The 20,912-nt window shown below is 44.7% G+C and overlaps 2 protein-coding genes across 2 annotated transcripts in view; one reads left to right on the plus strand and one right to left on the minus strand.

Annotated features, from left to right (window-relative positions):
• The window catches only part of RBAK (RB associated KRAB zinc finger), an 813,856-nt gene that overhangs the window by 521,748 nt on the left and 271,196 nt on the right, over window positions 1-20,912 (minus strand). The gene's annotated exons all lie outside the window — the stretch shown is intronic.
• LOC309854215 (speedy protein E4-like) lies at window positions 1,252-9,876 on the plus strand (the record flags this gene model as incomplete). The annotated part of the gene is made up of 6 exons (XM_082713047.1): window positions 1,252-1,366; window positions 1,862-2,059; window positions 2,923-2,981; window positions 3,465-3,550; window positions 9,461-9,629; window positions 9,814-9,876. 6 exons carry the CDS (start codon window positions 1,252-1,254, stop codon window positions 9,874-9,876), a joined length of 690 nt encoding a protein of 229 aa, XP_082569173.1.

Genomic DNA, 20,912 nt, shown 5'->3' on the forward strand with positions numbered 1-20,912 from the left:
TTAATGGACAGCTGGCCAAGACCTCCGTAACGGCGTCTGTGCTACCGCATGCTTCCCACCTTCTTGGTTAAACAGATTCTGCCTTAAACGGGAGATTTTTCCATCTAGCCTTTTTGTGCATGTGGCATTTTGTTCAAAAGATACACAAGTGGTCATGAAGTTTCTGGGTCGAGAGTGATACACGGGCTTACAAATTTCAGATGCAGACTAGAGCTGATTAATTGCGATCAAGGGGCAGGTTTTGGGTGGTCCAGGGACTTCTTAAGTTGTAGACACCGTCTGATTGTGTGAGAACACAGGTACAGTTATCTACCGGTTCAGGTTCCCAAAATGTCTCTTGGGCTCAGAGATGCCTCAGAGGAGAGCATGAGTGCTCCCCCACCACTGAACACCCACCCCCAACACAATGTCAGTAAAACATGGAGCGGAAGAAGTCTACCAAATTAAGCGATTTAAACTAACGTTTTTTTAAAAAAATATATTTATTTATTTGTCAGAGAGAGAGAGGGAGAGGGAGCGAGTGAGCACAGGCAGAGAGGCAGGCAGAGGCAGAGGGAGAAGCAGGTTCCCCGACGAGCCAGGAGCCTGATGTGGGACTCAATTCCAGAATGATGGATCGTGACCTGAGCCGAAGGCAGCTGCTTAACCAACTGAGTCACCCAGGTGTCCCTTAAACTAACTTTTAAATCCAACAAGTCCATGTACCTGGAACCTTCTTGACATACTTATGTCTGTCTTGTAAGTTCTTACGTTTCGGCCCATCCCAAATTCCCTTGTCTCTTTCCTCCTTCTCCCACCAGATTGTGCCCTGAATTAGGAATAGGAAGAATGGAGAGAGCCCAACATGTGCCAAGAGGGGAGAGAGCCGGGCATCTGCTGGAGAGGAGTAGAGTGATCCAGACCCCTCGAGGACAGTTTTGGAGGATGGTCCAAGGCTGGGTCGGTGGCTGGAAACAGCCCTTACCTCGAGATCCCAAACTGGACACCAGTGTGGCAGTTACGTGTTTCCCTTCAAACTGGTTGCCAGGCTGGAATGACCTGTGACATCAGAGGCTTCCGACCTTCCTGATTGGAAGGACCAGATTCCATGGTGCTTGGCAGCAGAGGTGGACAACTGTATCTTCACAGACCTTTTCGCCACTCCTGGCTTTGCCCCAGCTTGGAGAAGGGATCAAGGGCTTGTGTTCGGTCGGAATTTGCCCAGAAAGGGTCTCAGGTTTCTGGGAGGCCAGAAAGAGCTAGGGAGAAATCATGGCTGATGATCAACCTAATCAACCGCATTCCCAGTCTGAGGACCAGAGTCCCCAGCCTAGCACCTCAGGGTACCCATTCAATGTGGTGGATGATGAAATCCCAGGACCATCAGGTGAGAAAGGAGGAAGAGGAACGGACTTGAGAGGCTTGGCTAGTAAAGAGGAATGGGTACAAAAGTCAGGAAGGAGTGTCTGAGTAGGGTGTCTGTGACAGAAGAGATCCAGAAAGCCGGGGATTGGAGGAGGAAAGTATAGGAGTTGGGGACAAAACTGTAACCATGGAAGGAATACCCAAGAAGCAGGGAAAGAGGGTTAGGAGATGAGGTCCAAAGAGGAGGTAAAGGAAGAGAGGAAATGATGTCATTATTCCCAGGGGAGAAGTTATCTACAATGAAATTTTGAGGATTGGGCTGGTGAAACAGTGCAAAAGATGAATGGGGACAGATGTGTATCAACAAAGGAGAAAGATGGAAACATGGTTGGGGAGATGTCAATTGTCAGGAAGGCTGGAGAGAATGAAGGGGAAGTTGGGGTTTTTGGAGGGGGAGAAGGGGTGGCTGAATTCCAAAGACAAAAGCCTTATACTGTAGCCTGGTTTCTTCACTCAGCCCCCTGGGTAGACCCCCGCCCCATGCCTGAGTCCCCCACAAGGAAGAGAGGAAGGGATGAGTCAGATGAGGAGACGGGTTTTGGCGCTGAGGACATGTGGGTCGTGGAGTCACTGTGTGGCCTCAAGATGAAGTTGAAGAGACAACGGGTGTCTTCAGTGCTCCCTGAACACCACGAGGTCTTCAAAAAGTTGCTTGGTAAGAAGATCTCCTCCAACCCTCTTCCATTTTCTCTTTAAATTCAAGAAGCTTCCAATGGAAAAGAATTTTCCAGTGGAAAAGAATTCTCTGAAGGTTGGTGAGCTCTCCATCCTTGGAGGACTCTATAATGATCCCTCACTGGGACACTTAAAAATGACAGAGGATTAGGTGAGACTTGGAGAAAGGTCTGTACTTGGGATGAGAAAGGTTGGTCTCAGTTACACTCCTGAGATGTCTTAGTTCTTATTGGTCTTTAGCTTTTTTTTTTTTTATATTTTATTTATTTATTTGACAGAGAGAGAGAGAGAGATCACAATCAGGCAGAGGCAGACAGAAAAAGGGGGAAAGCAGGCTCCCCGTTGAGGAGAGAGCCTGATGTGGGGCTCGATCCCAGAACCCTGGGATCATGATGTGCGCCGAAGGCACAGGCTTTAACCCATGGAGCCACCCAGGTTCCCCTTATTGGCCTTTTAACTCTAAATGTCTTTGGCTGTGTGTGTGGAGTTGGGCAGGGGGTGTGGAAATGACATGCCATCTTTAGACCCTTATGTCACTGTGGGATGAGAAAATGACAGGGAATGACTGTGGTCTCCGCAGTGGCATGTCCATGCATGATGAGACAGCGTCCCTGTTGACCTCCCATCCAATCTTACAGGTGGGCTCCCTCAGCCTCCCCACGCCAGAAGCCACCAAATTTCCCTGGGAGGTGACTGTTCTTTGCTCCTTTTTGCCCATCAGCCTCACCGCTGGCCACATCCTGGAAGTTCCCCAGGAGAGGCATCATTCTCCTCTTTGCCCTGGAACGCTCCCACAGTAACCCCATTCTGCTTGTCAACCTGACCTATGCCCTCTTTTCACAGAGGATCCTGTCATTCAAAAATTTCTGGCCTGGGACAAAAATCTGAGCGTATCCGACAAGGTATCATTGTTCTCCACTCAGATGTGTTCTTGCTCCAACATCTGTCCTGGGGCAGGGCGATGCCTCCAAAACCCTGTCTCCAACCTCATCCTGCCAACACTTCCCGCTGGGGACCTCGTGGTTTCCTGCAGGTCCTCTGGGACCTGAGTCCCAGGCGTGCCCCTCAGGCTGTTGCCACCTTAAGTCCCTTCTCTCTTAGCTCTTGGGTGGGGCTCCCTTGGCTCCAGCTTCTCAGAGACCCTCCAGAGGCCGGCTGTCCTGAAGACAAGCCCTCAGACCAGCACAGCTTGCTATCCTGGGAGCACCATCAACCCTTCCCTTGACTTCTTTGGTTTGCAACCAACCTGTTGACACCAAATAAGCAAATTCACCCAGTCCGTCAAAGCGGGAGCACCTGCTCCAGCCTCCTGTCCCCATCCCCCACTGGTTTTCCTCGCCCAGGATGTGACCTCTCTCTGACACTGTCTCTCCTCTTGCCGCCAGTATCTCCTGTCTATGGTCATAGCTTACTTCAGCCGTGCTGGCCTCTTCTCCTGGCAGTACCAGCGAATCCATTTCTTCATAGCCCTGTGAGTATTTTTGTCTCATCCCTCAGTAGAATTCGCTACCTGGGTGGATGGAGGGGGAAAGTGGGACCCTAACCTTTCATCTACTTTTTTTTTTAAACCATTTGTAACCGTTTATTAAACTACTTTTTTAGAAAAACTGTTGACCCCGTGTATAAAAACGATGGGATTATAGTATAGTGTTTTTTAGACTGTTCCTTGTAAACACAAACATCCCTGACGTCAGCCAGGAGAAGCAAACAGAAGACCCTTCTAAGAGGACAGAAGGAAGGAACGGACACGGCCCTGCCCTGAGCAAACAGACTAGCGAAGCAGCCGGTCCTGATCCTCCGTCTGTCCCCTTCCCACCGCGATACCAAGAGTAATTGTTTTCCTCTACGAATTCCCAGCACAAATGCCTCGATTCACGCCCCCAAGACATAGCACAGATCTGTTGTGAGTGTTCCCGCGGGTGTGTCTTACAACACTGTCCCCAAGCCTGCGGGCGCTATGTGCATGAAGTCCTTCAAAGCTCTGGTCTCCTCCTCCACTCTCCAGGGCCAGTGGTGTTCTGGGTCAAGGCAAGGCTTCTGAGATTGGATCCAACCCTTTCGTCTTCGACCGATTTGCTCATCCCCTTGGTGTTTCAACCTTCTAAGGACACTTCCCTCTGTTCCTATATTGCGTTTTCTGTCTAGGTAATTTTGCACCTATACCTGAGGAAAAGAACTTGTCCTCAAGGTCAACTTCAACTCCCAAATCTTCAGATGCTCCCCCCTTCCCCGCCCCGCCAACCTCCCTGACTTCTGCACCGCAGCAGCACTTCTGTTAAAATCCGAGTGTCATGGATATTCTGGACTATGGTTATTGCCTATCCACTCACCGCTCCACCCCCCTGTCCCCTTCCCCAATCCCATTAGACTCGAAGCCTGCAGGACTTGTCAACATATTACCACACTCTCAAAGCACTGCAGAATTCCTTCTGTTTTGCATAGGTTTAAGTTATGTTGGGACTAGGAGGTGATCAGTATTGCACTTGAACATGAGAAAAAGCATCATTTATTCATTCAACAAATACATATAGAGTACACCTTATGGACCAAGGACATGAGGCAATGGGAAGAGAGGTTCAAGAAGTGCGTGTTGAATTAATGCACCCAATGAACCCAGTCCTGTATTACTCATTTGGTATGAAAGTCATGGTTACAGAATAGAACAGGGTCAGCTCCTGCCCATGAGAGATGTATATGGCCTTGCTCTATGGGAAGACAGGTTTGTGCACAAACTAGCTAAAGGGAAGGGGTGGGTGTGGGTGTTCCCCCACAGGACATGCCCTCAGGCTTCCCATTGAGTTCCCTCTCCATCCTCAAGCTAGGAGAAGTCTCTGCCGAGCCATGCCTTCCTTTTTTAAAATTTTTTTATTTTTAATTTTTTATAAACATATATTTTTATCCCCAGGGGTACAGGTCTGTGAATCACCAGGTTTACACACTTCACAGCTCTCACCAAAGCACATACCCTCCCCAATATCCATAATCCCACCTCCTTCTCCCAACCCCCTCCCCCCAGCAACCCTCTGTTTGTTTTGTGAGATTAACAGTCACTTATGATTTGTCTCCCTCCCAATTCCATCTTCTTTCATTGATTCTTCTTCTACCCACTTAAGCCCCCATGTTGCATCACCACTTCCTCATATCAGGGAGATCATATGATAGTTGTCTTTCTCTGCTTGACTTATTTCGCTAAGCATGATACGCTCTAGTTCCATCCATGTTGTCGCAAATGGCAAGATTTCATTTCTTTTGATGGCTGCATAGTATTCCATTGTGTATATATACCACATCCTCTTGATCCATTCATCTGTTGATGGACATTTAGGTTCTTTCCATAGTTTGACTATTGTGGACATTGCTGCTATAAACATTCGGGTGCACGTGCCCCTTTGGATCACTACATTTGTATCTTTAGGGTAAATACCCAGTAGTGCAATTGCTGGGTCATAGGGCAGTTCTATTTTCAACATTTTGAGGAACCTCCATGCTGTTTTCCAGAGTGGCTGCACCAGCTTGCATTCCCACCAACAGTGTAGGAGGGTTCCCCTTTCTCCGCATCCTCGCCAGCATCTGTCATTTCCTGACTTATTGATTTTAGCTATTCTGACTGGCGTGAGGTGGTATCTCATTGTGGTTTTGATTTGTATTTCCCTGATGCCGAGTGATATGGAGCACTTTTTCATGTGTCTGTTGGCCCTCTGGATGTCTTCTTTGCAGAAATGTCTGTTCATATCCTCTGCCCATTTCTTGATTGGATTATTTGTTCTTTGGGTGTTGAGTTTGCTAAGTTCTTTATAGATTCTGGATACTAGTCCTTTATCTGATATGTCGTTTGCAAATATCTTCTCCCATTCTGTCAGTTGTCTTTTGATTTTGTTAACTGTTTCCTTTGCTGTGCAAAAGCTTTTGATCCTGATGAAATCCCAGTAGTTCATTTTTGCCCTTGCTTCCCTTGCCTTTGGCATTGTTCCTAGGAAGATGTTGCTGCGGCTGAGGTCGAAGAGGTTGCTGCCTGTGTTCTCCTCAAGGATTTTGATGGATTCCTTTCGCACATTGAGGTCCTTCATCCATTTCGAGTCTATTTTCGTGTGTGGTATAAGGAAATGGTCCAATTTCATTTTTCTGCATGTGGCTGTCCAATTTTCCCAGCACCATTTATTGAAGAGGCTGTCTTTTTTCCATTGGACAGTCTTTCCTGCTTTGTCGAAGATTAGTTGACTGTAGAGTTGAAGGTCTATTTCTGGGCGCTCTATTCTGTTCCATTGATCTATGTGTCTGTTTTTGTGCCAGTACCATGCTGTCTTGATGACAGCTTTGTAATAGAGCTTGAAATCCGGAATTGTGATGCCACCAACTTTGGCTTTCTTTTTCAATATCCCTTTGGCTATTCGAGGTCTTTTCTCGTTCCATATAAATTTTAGAATTATTTGTTCCATTTCTTTGAAAAAGATGGATGGTACTCTGATAGGAATTGCATTAAATGTGTAGATTGCTTTAGGTAGCATGGACATTTTCACAATATTTATTCTTCCTATCTAGGAGCATGGAACATTTTTCCATTTCTCTCTGTCTTCCTCAATTTCTTTCATGAGTACTTTATAGTTTTTTGAGTATAGATTCTGTGCCTCTTTGGTTAGGTTTATTCCTAGGTATCTTATGGTTTTGGGTGCAATTGTAATTGGGATTGACTCCTTAATTTCTCTTTCTTCTGTCTTGCTGTTGGTGTAGAGAAATGCAACTGATTTCTGTGCATTGATTTTATATCCTGACACTTTACTGAATTCCTGTATAAGTTCTAGCAGTTTTGGAGTGGAGTCTTTTGGGTTTTCCACATATAGTATCATATCATCTGCGAAGAGTGATATTTTGACTTCTTTTTTGCCGATTTGGATGCCTTTAATTTCCTTTTGTTGTCTGATTGCTGAGGCTAGGACCTCTAGTACTATGTTGAATAGCAGTGGTGATAATGGACATCCCTGCTGTGTTCCGGACCTTAGCGAAAAAGCTTTCAGTTTTTCTCCATTGAGAATGATATTTGCAGTGGGTTTTTCATAGATGGCTTTGATGATATTGAGGTATGTGCCCTCTATCCCTACACTTTGAAGAGTTTTGATCAGGAAGGGATGCTGTACTTTGTCAAATGCTTTTTCAGCATCTATTGAGAGTATCATATGGTTCTTGTTCTTTCCTTTATTGATGTGTTGTATCACATTGACTGATTTGCGGATGTTGAACCAACCTTGCAGCCCTGGAGTAAATCCCACTTGGTCGTGATGAATAATCCTTTTAATGTACTGTTGAATCCTATTGGCTAGTATTTTGTTGAGTATTTTTGCATCTGTGTTCATCAAGGATATTGGTCTATAGCTCTCTTTTTTGATGGGATCCTTGTCTGGTTTTGGGATCAAGGTGATGCTGGCCTCATAAAATGAGTTTGGAAGTTTTCCTTCCATTTCTATTTTTTGGAACAGTTTCAGGAGAATAGGAATTCGTTCTTCTTTAAATGTTTGGTAGAATTTGCCCGGGAAGCCGTCTGGCCCTGGGCTTTTGTTTGTTTGGAGATTTTTAATGACTGTTTCAATCTCCTTACTGGTTATGGGTCTGTTCAGGCTTTCTATTTCTTCCTGGTTCAGTTGTGGTAGTTTATATGTTTCTAGGAATGCATCCATTTCTTCCAGATTGTCAAATTTGTTGGCGTAGAGTTGCTCATAGTATGTTCTTATAATAGTTTGTATTTCTTTGGTGTTAGTTGTGATCTCTCCTCTTTCATTCATGATTTTATTTATTTCGGTCCTTTCTCTTTTCTTTTTGATAAGTCGGGCCAGGGGTTTATCAATTTTATTAATTCTTTCAAAGAACCAGCTCCTAGTTTCGTTGATTTGTTCTATTGTTTTTTGGTTTCTATTTCATTGATTTCTGCTCTGATCTTTATGATTTCTCTTCTCCTGCTGGGCGTAGGGTTTCTTTCTTGTTCTCTCTCCAGCTCCTTTAGGTGTAGCGTTAGGTTGTGTACCTGAGACCTTTCTTGTTTCTTGAGAAAGGCTTGTACAGCTATATATTTTCCTCTCAGGACTGCCTTTGTTGTGTCCCACAGATTGGAACCATTGTATTTTCATTATCATTTGTTTCCATGATTTTTCTCAATTCTTCTTTAATTTAGAAGAAGGATGCTGTTTAGTCTCCATGTATTTGGGTTCTTTCCAAACTTCCTTTTGTGGTTGAGTTCTAGCTTCAGAGCATTGTGGTCTGAAAATATGCAGGGAATGATCCCAATATTTTGATACCGGTTGAGTCCTGATTTAGGACCGAGGATGTGATCTATTCTGGAGAATGTTCCATGTGCACTGGAGAAGAATGTGTATTCTGTTGCTTTGGGATGAAAAGTTCTGAATATATCTGTGATGTCCATCTGGTCCAGAGTGTCGTTTAAGTCCTTTATTTCCTTGCTGATCTTTTGCTTGAATGATCTGTCCATTTCAGTGAGGGGAGTGTTAAAGTCCCCTACTATTATTGTATTATTGTTTATGTATTTCTTTGATTTGGTTATTAATTGGTTTATATAGTTGGCTGCTCCCACGTTGGGGGCATAGATATTTAAAATTGTTAGATCTTCTTGTTGGGCATACCATTTGAGTTGATATAGTGTCCTACCTCATCTCTTATTATAGTCTTTGTCTTAAAATCTAGTTGATCTGATATAAGGATTGCCACTCCTGCTTTCTTCTGATGTCCATTAGCATGATAAATTCTATTCCACCCTCTCACTTTAAATCTGGAGGTGTCTTCAGGCTAAAAATGAGTTTTTTGGAGGTAACATATAGATGGGTTTTGTTTTTTATCGTTTCTGATACCCTGTGTCTTTTGACAGGGGCATTTAGCCCATTAACATTCAGGGTAACTATTGTGAGATATGAATTTAGTGCCATTGTATTGCCTGTAAGGTGACTGTTACTGTATATGGTCTCTGTTCCTTTCTGATCTACCACTTGTAGGGTCTCTCTTTGCTTAGAGGACCCCTTTTGATATTTCCTGTAGAGGTGGTTTGGTGTTTGCAAATTCTTTCAGTTTTTGTTTGTCCTGGAAGCTTTTAATCTCTCCTTCTATTTTCAATGATAGCCTAGATGGATATAGTATTCTTGGCTGCATGTTTTTCTCATTTAGAACTCTGAAAATATCATGCCAGCTCTTTCTGGCCTGCCAGGTCTCTGTGGATAAGTCAGCTGCCAATCTAATATTCCAGACATGCCCTATTGATGACTGAGTGGCACTCTGTGACACTGGGTAATAAGCAACCTGTGTGTTGCTGTGAAGCTGAGCTCAGATGGGGGAGGGGCATCTTTCCCGTCCTGCTCCTGACCAGCCACCTGATGTCTCTCTCCAGCTACCTGGCCAGTGATATGGAAGAGGATAACCAGGCCCCCAAACAGGCCATCTTTTCATTCCTCTATGGGAAGAACCGGTCCGAGCGACCCTTGTTCCACAAACTGAGATTCCAATTTATACGATCCATGAACTGGAGGACCAGGGTGTCCCGAGAAGAGTGTGAAGAGGTAGGTTGGCTGGAGGGATTTGGGGTGTGGGGCCCAATGGGAGAGAGAGGAGGTGCAGCAAGGGTCATGGGGATTTGGGACCAGAAAGAATTAAGGGTCTGGACGACAGGAGGGAGCAGGTCGGGGGTCGCGGGGGCAGGGCCCATCTGGAAGTTGTGTTCTCATGGGACCGCTTGTCTTCTAGATCCAGGCTTTTGATCCAGACCTGTGGGTGTGGGGGCGAGACCGCCTCACTCTGATGCCCTAGGTCTCCTAGGGCCATGGAGGCCTGAGGTCATCGGCCTAAGGGAAGGTAGGTTACTGTCCTCATGGGTCCAGGCACAATGATATCTTGTGTAATGAGGAGATCTGAGGAATCCAGTAGCTGAGCCCACGCTCCTCTCCCTAGCCCCACACGTCAGCCTTCCATGAGTTATGAGGTGGAAGCCGTACACGCACTCAGGTCCCAGCCACGAGCTGACAACCCCACAGAGCCATGACTCAGGCAGACGTGCGGGAGGCCAGACCTCAGGAAAACCAGTTTGTCACAGAAGCATGGACTTGGCTGAAATAATTCCATTGAAACCAATTTGGCCCAGATGATAGCTCTGAGGAAATGTTGACTTTCTGTGAAAAGGGAGCAAGTTTCCAATTTTTCCCCTACATTGTGTTTTTACTTTCTCTTTCATGCCTCAGAGATATGAATTCTGGGGTCTTATTTACAACAAAGTAAATGTCTAACAATAGGACATTGGATGGAACAGTCTATCTATCCAATAATAAAAGATAAATTAGGACTAGCTGTGCGTTCATCCAGATTTGCTTGCTACACATTTTTGATGCCAGATGACATCTGTCAGTCCTATGTGACCCCTGCCCACTTTTGGACGAGTCTCTCATCTCGTTCCATTACATCTTTCCCCTCAGGTTCACAGTCAAGGAGTTTGTCAGAATGAGTGAACCTTCAGAAATACTAGTTTCAGGGTGCCTGGGTGGCTCAGTGGGTTAAGCCTCTGTCTTTGGCTCAGGTCATGATCCTAGGGTCCTGGGATTGAGCACCACATCGGGCTCTCTGCTCAGCTGGGAGCCTCCTTCCCCCTCTCTCTCTGCCTGCCTCTCTGCCTACTTGTGATCTCTGTCAAATAAATAAATAAAATCTTAAAAATAAAGAAATACTAGTTTTTAGCATAGCTTATTGTGATCAGCATGTATAGTTATAGATTTGGGCAGAGGATTAAGTAAAGGTTTGGTTTAAATAATGTGAACTAGTTCTCAGTCCATTCGGGCTCCCACAACGAAGTACTACATGGCGTTGAGCAACAGACATTTATTTCTCATGGTTTGGAGGCTGGAAGTCTGAGAGCAGGGTGCCGGACCCTTTTCTGGGTTGCAGACCAAGTGGGTTCTGAGTTATGTCACTGGGGTCTCTTTTATCAGAGCACTACTGCCATTGTTGTGGGCCCCCCCATGACCCAATCATCCCAAAGACCTCATCTTATAGCACCATCACCTTGTGGGTTAGGATCTCAATGTACAAATTTGATGGAGGTGAAGAGACAAACATTCAGACCATGTAGCACTGACCAAATTTAGGACTAGGTGTTATGATTAAACATTAGGATCTAGGGTTAGAATGGAGGATTATGTGGTCTCATGGTTCATGATGTTGATGTTTGCAGTATGGTTCTTTGTTCAGACTTTATGTAGCACAAAAGGACCAAGGTGAGTTTCAGGTCTAAAGCAACATTCTCTCAAGTTTGTTTGTTTGTTTTGTTGTTGTTGTGGTTTTGTTTTTGTTTTATTTTTAAAGATTTTATTTTTCAGAGACAGAGAGAGAACACAGGCAGGGAAGTAGCAGGCAGAGGGAGAAGCAGGCTTCTCATTTGAGCAAGGATCCTGATGTGGAACTCATTCCCGGGTACCTGAGCCAAAGGCAGACGCTCAACCGCCTGAGCCACCCAGGCGACCCTCAAGTTTGCTTTACTCCCTGAGCAGAATCACCTAGAGTCCTGGCTATCAAGCAGATAACCGCATGTGACATTAGGCTCATGAAAAAATTGGGGCGGGGTCAGGATCACCAAAGTCCAAGAGTCATAACTGAAAATGAATTGGGGTTTAGAATGAAGGATTAGAGATAAAGTTGGATTTATGAATTAGTCTAAATTCTGGTTAGAACTGACCAAGATGTCTGGAGCGTTGACTCCTTGTGATCTGACTTCCTCTCTTTCTCTCAATTTCAGATCCTTGAGCCCTGGGAGACGCAGATTTACAGCAGGAAATCAATCTAGACACTAACAACAGGCATGAGGAAGGAAGAGAGGAATCTCTTGTGCAGATAATCTAGAAGAATCCAAAACCTTATAAAATTACCTTAAGGGAATTTTCATATTGTACTCCGAGGAGCTGGGAGTACTTCTAGGAGTCCAGAGAAGGACAATAAGAAACCAGGCTTTTTTTCAAGATCCACCCTCTCTTGGGGTGCTACCAAATATTTCAGATTATTTAATTCAAATCTCCCTTGAGGTAGGAGTTGGAGATCCTCTTTTTTATGCATTGGGACACAAACAAGGAGGAGATTACTTCAAAAATATTAAAGGGGAGACAAAGTATTATAATCGCCTAATATTATGCCATGAAGTTCTTTGGTATATTTTGAAAATGTTGTCCTTAGACCTACTTTATTTATTTTTATATTTTATATGTATGTATTTATTTTTAAAAGTTCTGAAATAGTCATAGTTTTCAAAACATGTTCCTACAAAGTTTTGTGATGAGATTACACCTGTAGATAAAATATTGTTGACATATTTGGGATAGGTTTTTGTGTTTTTACTATAGCTATATATCAATTACACTCATAGCTAGGTAGGTGATTCCCTCAAGTTGTTATTACTGTAAATGTTTATTTGACATGTAGTCTTCATTATTAAATTGTGGGAATCAGTTGTAATTCTTTTACTTGCCTGGATGACACGTTTGTAAGTTGTTTTATGTTATTTTAGGTTATTAAAGAGGACACTGCAATGTGTCTCTTGAGGAAAGTACAAAGATTTGTGATGAGAATACACCTGTAAATAAAATATTGTTGACATATTCGGGATAGGTTTTTATTCTTTTACTATAGCTATATATCAATTACACTTATAACTAAGTAGGTGATTCCCTCAAGTTGTTATTACTGTAAATGTTTATTTGACATGTAGTCTTCATTATTAAATTGTGGGAATCAGTTGTAATTCTTTTACTTGCCTGGATGACACGTTTGTAAGTTGTTTTATGTTATTTTAGGTTACTAAGACACTGCAATGTGTCTCTTGAGGAAACATAATAAAGATAAAAGTCTTCATCTTCGTGGTGTTTGTGGTCATCTCAATTGGTCTTACTGTTCACTGTCCAATGATACTCTTTCTTAATGGGGTTGTGATTATTCAGCCACACTTCTTACCTTTGAAAAAGAAGTATAAGCTTTTTTTTAGTGAGGATGTGGGTGGTTTTTTTTTAAAGAGGAGCTAAAGCTGTCAAATAAGAGAGGCATGGAGAAGAAAGAGTTAATGGCAGGAATCCTGAATATTGGAGGAAACCATCTTGGGAGATGGTAGCACCAGAGAATACTGGGGCTGTCTCAAATACCAAGCTTCAGTGTCCGCGGGAAGCATCCCATGGATGTCTTGGCACATAGATGCATATCACCCGTCATGAAGCTCACCTGAGCTTGGTGACCAGAGTTTTTATAGGGGTTTCATTATGCAAGTGTGATTAACTCCATCATTGGCCATACCTCGAACACAGTCTCCAACTCTCTTCCTTCCCGTAGAGATTGGGCTGATATCAAGTGGTTCAAAGCCCCACCCCTGTTGGGGTTCCTGGTATGGCTGGCCCTATCCTGACTCATCTCACCAGCACAAACTCAAGTTTGGTCCACGGGGCCCAGTGTGAGTAACAAACACTCCTATCACTCAGGATTCCAAAGATGTAGAGGTTCTCTCCCAGGGAGCATGGAGGTAGAGGTATCTGAAAAATTATTTATACAACACACTGGCTACGGTAGGAGATTGGCAAAACTCAGGTAGTCAGGGAAGGTAACAGTTTGGGGACAGATCTATCACAGGAGATCTGGAGAAGTTGAACAAATAAGGATTGAAATAATGGGGCCTCATGGGGATTTGGAATAGCTTGGGAGATGTGAGATATGTAGGAGATGAACACAGCACTCTAGAGGAACAACAAGCAATGGAGTAAAGAGAAACCAAAGGGAAAATTGTGTGTGTGTGTGTGTTGGGGTTGGGGTTGGGGTGCAGTTCTGATAAATGAGATGAACTCCTCAGCCTGGAGCAATTTCAGAAAGTGAAACCACCAAGGTCCGAAGAGCCACACGGACATCAGCATCTGATTACAGCAGCTCAAGGAGAGGGATGGCATTCAGAATTGGGACACAGTTGATGGACTGGGAACAGCAGAGGCTAGATTCTGCAGACACGGAAACAAAGAGGAGAAACAGTATGGCACCTTGGAAACAGATATAACATATGAGACATCTAGGACTTAAAATGTATATTTAAGAAGCTTTAGGTCTCTGCAAGGTGGCAGGTAAAGGCAGATTAGGAAACAACTCAAATGAGGAAAGACCTGAATGAAAAGGCAGAAGAAACAGGACGGTGGATGCACATAATAAAGCAGTAACAAACAGGCGAGAAAGCAAACAGTCCGGTGACTGATGCCAGGTGAGAACTGGGAGTGCTTGGGAACACTGGAGCAGAACATGGTGGTTTCATCCTGGACCCCTAGAGAAACTGAGATCAGGACGAATCCAGTTGAAGAGAAGGGGGAGCCGAGGCTGCTGAGAAGGGGGTGAAGCTTAAGAGACTTGGAGGATAAAGAGAGGGACCAGCTGAGAAAGTGGGAGAGGCTAGAGGCCACCGAAGGCTGAGAAGGAATACGGATCCAGGGAGGTGGTTCGGAAGTGTGAGCTGATGGCAGAAGCACGTGTGGCTCCCAGAGCACAGAAGAGTCAGAGCAGCCAAGCTTCTGGAACCGGAAAGCATCCAGGGCTATAGGTGGCCGCTGAGTGGAGGTCAGGAGGCAGCAACAGCAAAGTTCAGCCACACAGCAGAGGAGCAGCGGGCTTGTCCTGAGAAGCAGGAGTGATGGAAGAAGTCCAGTGCCTGGAGATGGAAAAGTAGGAGAGTGGTGGGGATCAGGGGTGTGATGTGGCTCGGTCAGTGAAGAAGCTGCCTCGGCTCAGGTCATGATCTCAGGGTCCTGGGATCGAGCCCCGCATGGGGCTCTCTGCTCAGCAGGGAGCCTGCTTACCCCCACCCTCCACCTGCCTCTCTGCCTACTTGGGATCTCTCTCTGTCTGTGTCAAATAAATAAGACTGAGTGACAGACAAGGAGGAGCTGCTTTGTGAAGGGGAAACACGGAGAAAACTAGAAAGAAATAGGAGCAGGGACTCAGGAAGAGTCCCGCGGGCAACTCCGGGGCGCCTGTCTCAGTAGCTACTCCCATTCTCTCAGCTTCTCCCTCAGCAGGCAGCCACGTTCCCTCTACCGCTACTCTCATCCTAGATAAGGCGGGATTGTCTTTTTTTCAGTTTTTCCCTTTATTTCTCCTTTCCTTCCTTTCCCTTTTGTTTCCCTCTCCCTTCCTTTTCCTTTCCCTACCTTTCTCTCCCCTCCCCTTGCCTTTTTACTTTTTAAGTGTGGCTTCTTCGAGACGTCCCCTAACTTGTGGGCGCGTGAACTCACGGGAAACAGAGGTTGGGTATTTGACGGGCTCCCGAGTGGGCTCCAACAGGTGCACCGCCGCTGCCGTCCTGCGCATGTGCAGCTCGGCCTGTGTGCGTGTTCGCGCACGCGTATTGCTGCCGCGCACCTCTCCCTTCCTGTCCGAGTTCAGGTCACCGCTCGCTGTGGTTCCCAGGCTTTGGCCTCACGCGGGCGAGCAAACTACTAACAAGACAGCAAGGAGAAAAATGACCCTCGCCTTTTCAATCAGCTCGGCAGATACAATCCATTACCTAGAAGTTCTCCAGCAAAACAATACACCTGTTTCAGGGTCACAGGACTTGCCAGCGGCATTTGGTATAAGTTTTTCATTGTTCATCCTAAATGTACCTTGTCATCTTGGTGCCCATCCGTGCCAGTTGTCTCTGTCCAAAGGAAAAAGAAAACTACTTACCCATTTCTGACAAACAGGTCGTTAAAGCTCAGAGCTAGGTGTCTAGGGCCCACCCTTAACTGTCCTGGTGACACAGAGACACTACCTTCCTTGAGGTTTACATTTCAAAGAGATGGCTCCCAGGCCCTTAAGAACAACCATCCCCTGTTACCATGCTAGCAAGAAAATGGTTTAGCTTCTAGGAGATTTAGATACATACAAAATCCACAGAGGAAGTTTTCTCCAGGTAACACTCTTTCCAAAGGTAATAGTACTGATTTATGCTAATGATGGGCACATAACCCATTCCTGATTTCTCCCACTGAGCTGTTGCATCAAACTAATCCTGCACAAAAGGCGTGCTTCTCCGCAAGCTGCTCTGTCCGCCCTGGCTGTGGCTGTGTAGCCCGGAAGTCCTGACCAGCTCTTGCTGCTAGCAAGTGTGGTCTGTGCCACCCAGGCGCCCCTGGACCTGTACCTTTTAAAAATATATACATATTATTTATTTATTTGACAGAGAAAGGGCACAAGCAGGGGGAGCAGCAGAGGGAGAGGGAGAAGCATACTCCCCGCTAAGCAGGGAGCCTAATGCTGGTCTCTATCCTAAAACCCCAGGGTCAAAACCTGAGCCAAGGGACGCCTGGGTGGCTCAGTTGGTTAAGCAGCTGCCTTCGGCTCAGGTCATGATCCCAGCGTCCTGGGATCGAGTCCCGCATCGGGCTCCTTGCTCCGCAGGGAGCCTGCTTCTCCCTCTGACTCTTCCTTCCACTCTGTCTGCCTGTGCTCGCTCTCACTCACTATCTCTCTGACAAATAAATAAAAATTAAAAAAAAAAAACAAAAAAAAACCTGAGCCAAAGGCAGACACTTAACCGACTGAGCTACCCAGGTGCCCCAGATCTATACCTTTTAATGTGGCTTCATTAAGATCTCTTCATTTATTAGTATTTAAAATATAAAGCTTTCTCTTTTTGTATTTGTATTAAGTACTAATATTTACCCCATTTTGTCATTGACCTTTTGAACTTAATGTTTTACTTTTATTTTCTGCCATATGGACATAATGTTTTTAAAGATTTTTATTTATTTATTCATCAGAGAGAGAGAGAGAGAGGCAGAGGCAAAAGGAGAAGCAGCCTCCTTGCTAAACAGGGAGCCCTGATGTGGAACTCGATCCCAGGACTCTGGGACTATGATGTGAGCCAAAGGCAGACGCTTAACCATCCAAGCCCCCCAGATGACCCTCACTTTCTCTTCCTACTTTTCTTCTGTTTTGACACCATACTTGAAGAAGCCTTTCCAGCCCTTAATTTTCTAAGTATTTGCCTGTGTTGGCTCCTGTTTCTCTTTAACACATCAATTTTATGAAGATCTCTGGCAGCCATCCTCAAGATTTGTGAATCATTCTTCTCTTAAAGTCTTTCATCCATTTTTTTGCCCCCAAACTAGCACATTCACGGTGACCAGGAAATGTCAGAGGCTAAGAAAGCTCAAGTTTCCAATCTGTAAGAAAGAACTAGTTCTTCTTTGAAGCCTCGGGACATGGCTTGCTTTAATGGAAGGGGCCACAGAAGTGTGAGGAAAGTGACTGAATCTGAATTCCCTCTTATGCAAAATACTGGTTGGATGGGTTTACAGGGAAGCTGCAACAAAGTAAGACAACCCAGGGGCCTTAACAACAGAGATGAATTGTCTCCAAGTTCTGGATGCTGGGAGTCTGAGATCCAGGTGTGGGCAGGCCTAGTTCTTTGGCGGGGGGGGGGGGGGGGGTGCGGGGGCTCTGTCCCATCCTCTCTCCTTGGCTTGTAGACGAATGTCCCCTCTCTATGTATCATCACACTCTCTTCTCTCTACCTGGGAGTCTCTGTATCCAAATTTTCCTTTTTTTTTTTTTTTTTAAGAGTTATATATTTACTTTAGAGAGAGAGTGCATGAGCAATGGGCGGACAGTGGGGGAGACAGAGAGAGAGAGAGAAAAAGAAGCAGAATCCCTGCTGAGTGCCCTGCCTAGCTTGGGGCTCATGACCTTGAGAACATGATGTCCACCCTAAGGCTTCATTTTACCTTGATTTTCCTCCGTAGAGACCAACCACCAACAAAGAAAGAAAAGAAAAAGAAGAAGAAAACATCACATTCTGAGGTACCAGGGGTTAGGACATCAACACACGAAGAGGGGGAAGGGGGCTTGGACAGGAGCACACAATTTTACCCCTATCCTTTGCGTCCCTGGTCTTGTCCAGTTTGCTTCCTCACTGCCTTGGTTATGTTAACATGGGCAGAACGCTTACAGGTCATCTTATCTATATATTTTATTTTATAGGTTGAAGAGATGGGACCCTGAAGGCAGGAGGATTTGCACAAGGGCATGTGCTGCTTTGTAACAAAACCATTACTTTCCCATTCTCACCGCCCCCATTTTATTTTATTTTATTTTATTTCATTTATTTATTTGACAGAGAGAGATCACAAGTAGACAGAGAGGCAGACAGAGAGAGAGAGAGAGAGGGAAGCATGCTCCCTGCTGAGCAGAGAGCCTGACACGGGCCTTCATCCCAGGACCCTGAGATCATGACCTGAGCCGAAGGCAGTGGCTTAACCCACTGAGCCACCCAGGCGCCCTCACCGCCCCCATCTTTTCGACAAGCATATTCTAACTACTGGCTTATGTTCTCCAGATTGTCTACCAACAGGAGTCTGAGCAGATGGAGAAGGGACATCGTGAACAGGACAGAGGACTTGAATCAGTGCAGCCGAGGTGAATCCTGGGGTCTTGCTTCAGTCTTTAGCGCATCACATCCCTTGTTCTAAAAAACAAATCCCAGAGGTGCCTAGGTGGCAGTGGGTTAAAGCCTCTGCCTTCAGCTTGGGTCATGGTCTCAGTATCCTGGGATCGAGCCCCGCATCGCATCGGGCTCTCTGCTCGGTGGGGAGCCTGCCTCCCCACCCCTCTCTCTCTGCCTGCGTCTCTGCCTACTGGTGATGTCTGTCAAATAAAGAAATAAAACCTTTAAGAATAAATAACTAAATAACAAATCCCAGACTTCTGTTTTGTTATGGCGGGGGTAGACTCAGGTCTGATGGCTGCAAACATCAGGAATGGAAATCTGAATGCAAATAGGCTTCCTAGAGATTGAACTTCTGCAGCCACCTATCACGTGTCCTTCCTGGGGCAGTGTGGGACCCGCAAGAGGTCCAGGACCCAGGGACTCTGTGCGGGAACCCCAAGGCCACCTGCAGGCTCTCTGAGACCTCATCCAAATGTGAAGGTTAACAATTGCAAACAAAGGTAATCGTCGGGCCCTGCACCTTGGATCAACTACTTTTTAAAAATTTCAGTTTTATTGAGGTGTAACTGACATATAAAACCATACGATTTAAAGTGTACATCATTGCGAGTGATGTACACACTGAAGGGATTCTAACCACCTAGTTAATTAAGACATCCATGACCTCACCTACTGACCTTTTTGAGTGTTGAGAACATGTCAGTTCTACTCTCCTGGTAAATTTCATTTATGTGCTGTGTTGTGTGCGGTTACTGTGTCTAATATGAGATCTGTAGACTTCATCTTCTCACTGAAATGTTTTCTTCTTTTTACCAGCCTCTCCCTAGTTTATCCACCTTCCCCACCCCTGGCAACCTCCTTTTTTTTTTTTAACCTTCTGTTTCTCTGAGTTTGACTTTTTGTTGTTTTTTAAGATTTCCCATATAAATGTTACCAACAGTATTTGTCTTTCTACGTCAGTCTTATTTCATTCCACATAATGCCCTCAAGGTCCATCCATGTTGTCACTTTTTTTTTTAACCTTCTGTTTCTCTGAGTTTGACTTTTTGTTGTTTTTTAAGATTTCCCATATAAATGTTACCAACAGTATTTGTCTTTCTACGTCAGTCTTATTTCATTCCACATAATGCCCTCAAGGTCCATCCATGTTGTCACTTTTTTTTTTAACCTTCTGTTTCTCTGAGTTTGACTTTTTGTTGTTTTTTAAGATTTCCCATATAAATGTTACCAACAGTATTTGTCTTTCTACGTCAGTCTTATTTCATTCCACATAATGCCCTCAAGGTCCATCCATGTTGTCACTTTTTTTTTTAACCTTCTGTTTCTCTGAGTTTGACTTTTTGTTGTTTTTTAAGATTTCCCATATAAATGTTACCAACAGTATTTGTCTTTCTACGTCAGTCTTATTTCATTCCACATAATGCCCTCAAGGTCCATCCATGTTGTCACGAATGGCAGGATTTCCTACTTTCTCACCTCTATACAAATACCAATCTACAGCTCCCTGTGTATGGACCTCACATCCTCTTTATGCCCGCCTCCGTTGACGGACACCAGGGTAGTTTTCCTATCTCGGCTATTGTGAGTAAAGCTGCAATGAACACAGGAGGGCAGATAGTTCTTTAATATCCTGTTTTCATTTCCTTTGGTTGTATCCCCGGCCATAAGAGTGCCAGATTATATGGTACTTCTGTTTTTTGGAGTTTGTTCGTTTGGTTTTTTAAAATCTTTGGAGAAACCTCCATATTGTTTTCTGGGTGAACTGGTTTGACTTTATTTCTGCTTGGACTGGGCACCTTAGCTATCCGTAAGTTTGATCGAAGTGCAAAATAAAACTTGAGGCACATCCCGAATTAAAGATATGTTTCTCATCCAAGTTCAAACAATGGATCGAAAGCAATGCTTAGCCAAAATGTGGACACAATACTGGCGTCCATCAACAGATGGATGGGTAACGTAAAAATGTATGTATCACTGTTCTTATATGATTGTGAAAGGAACATGTTAAAATGCAAACATACACACACACAGAATGGATATTATTCATCTTTAAAAAGGAAGGAATTCTGTCACACACTATAACACAAAGGAGCTTGGAAGACATTTTGTTGAATGAAATAAATCAGAAACATACGCATAAAATACTGCATGATTCTACTGATAGGAGCTATCTGAAATAGCCCAATCTCTAGAGACAGAAAGGGGAATGGTGCTTGCCAGGGGCTGGGGGAGGGGAGAACGGGGAGTTCTCCTTCAGTGGGTGCAGAGTTTCAGTTTCAGGGAAGACGAAAAAGTTCTGGAGAAGGATGGTGCTGATGGTCGCACAGAGACCCGAAGGTGCATACTGCTACCCAATCATACC

The sequence above is a fragment of the Mustela nivalis genome, assembly GCF_964662115.1.
Source record: "Mustela nivalis genome assembly, chromosome: 19".
In the NCBI taxonomy this organism is placed as follows: Eukaryota; Metazoa; Chordata; class Mammalia; order Carnivora; family Mustelidae; genus Mustela; species Mustela nivalis.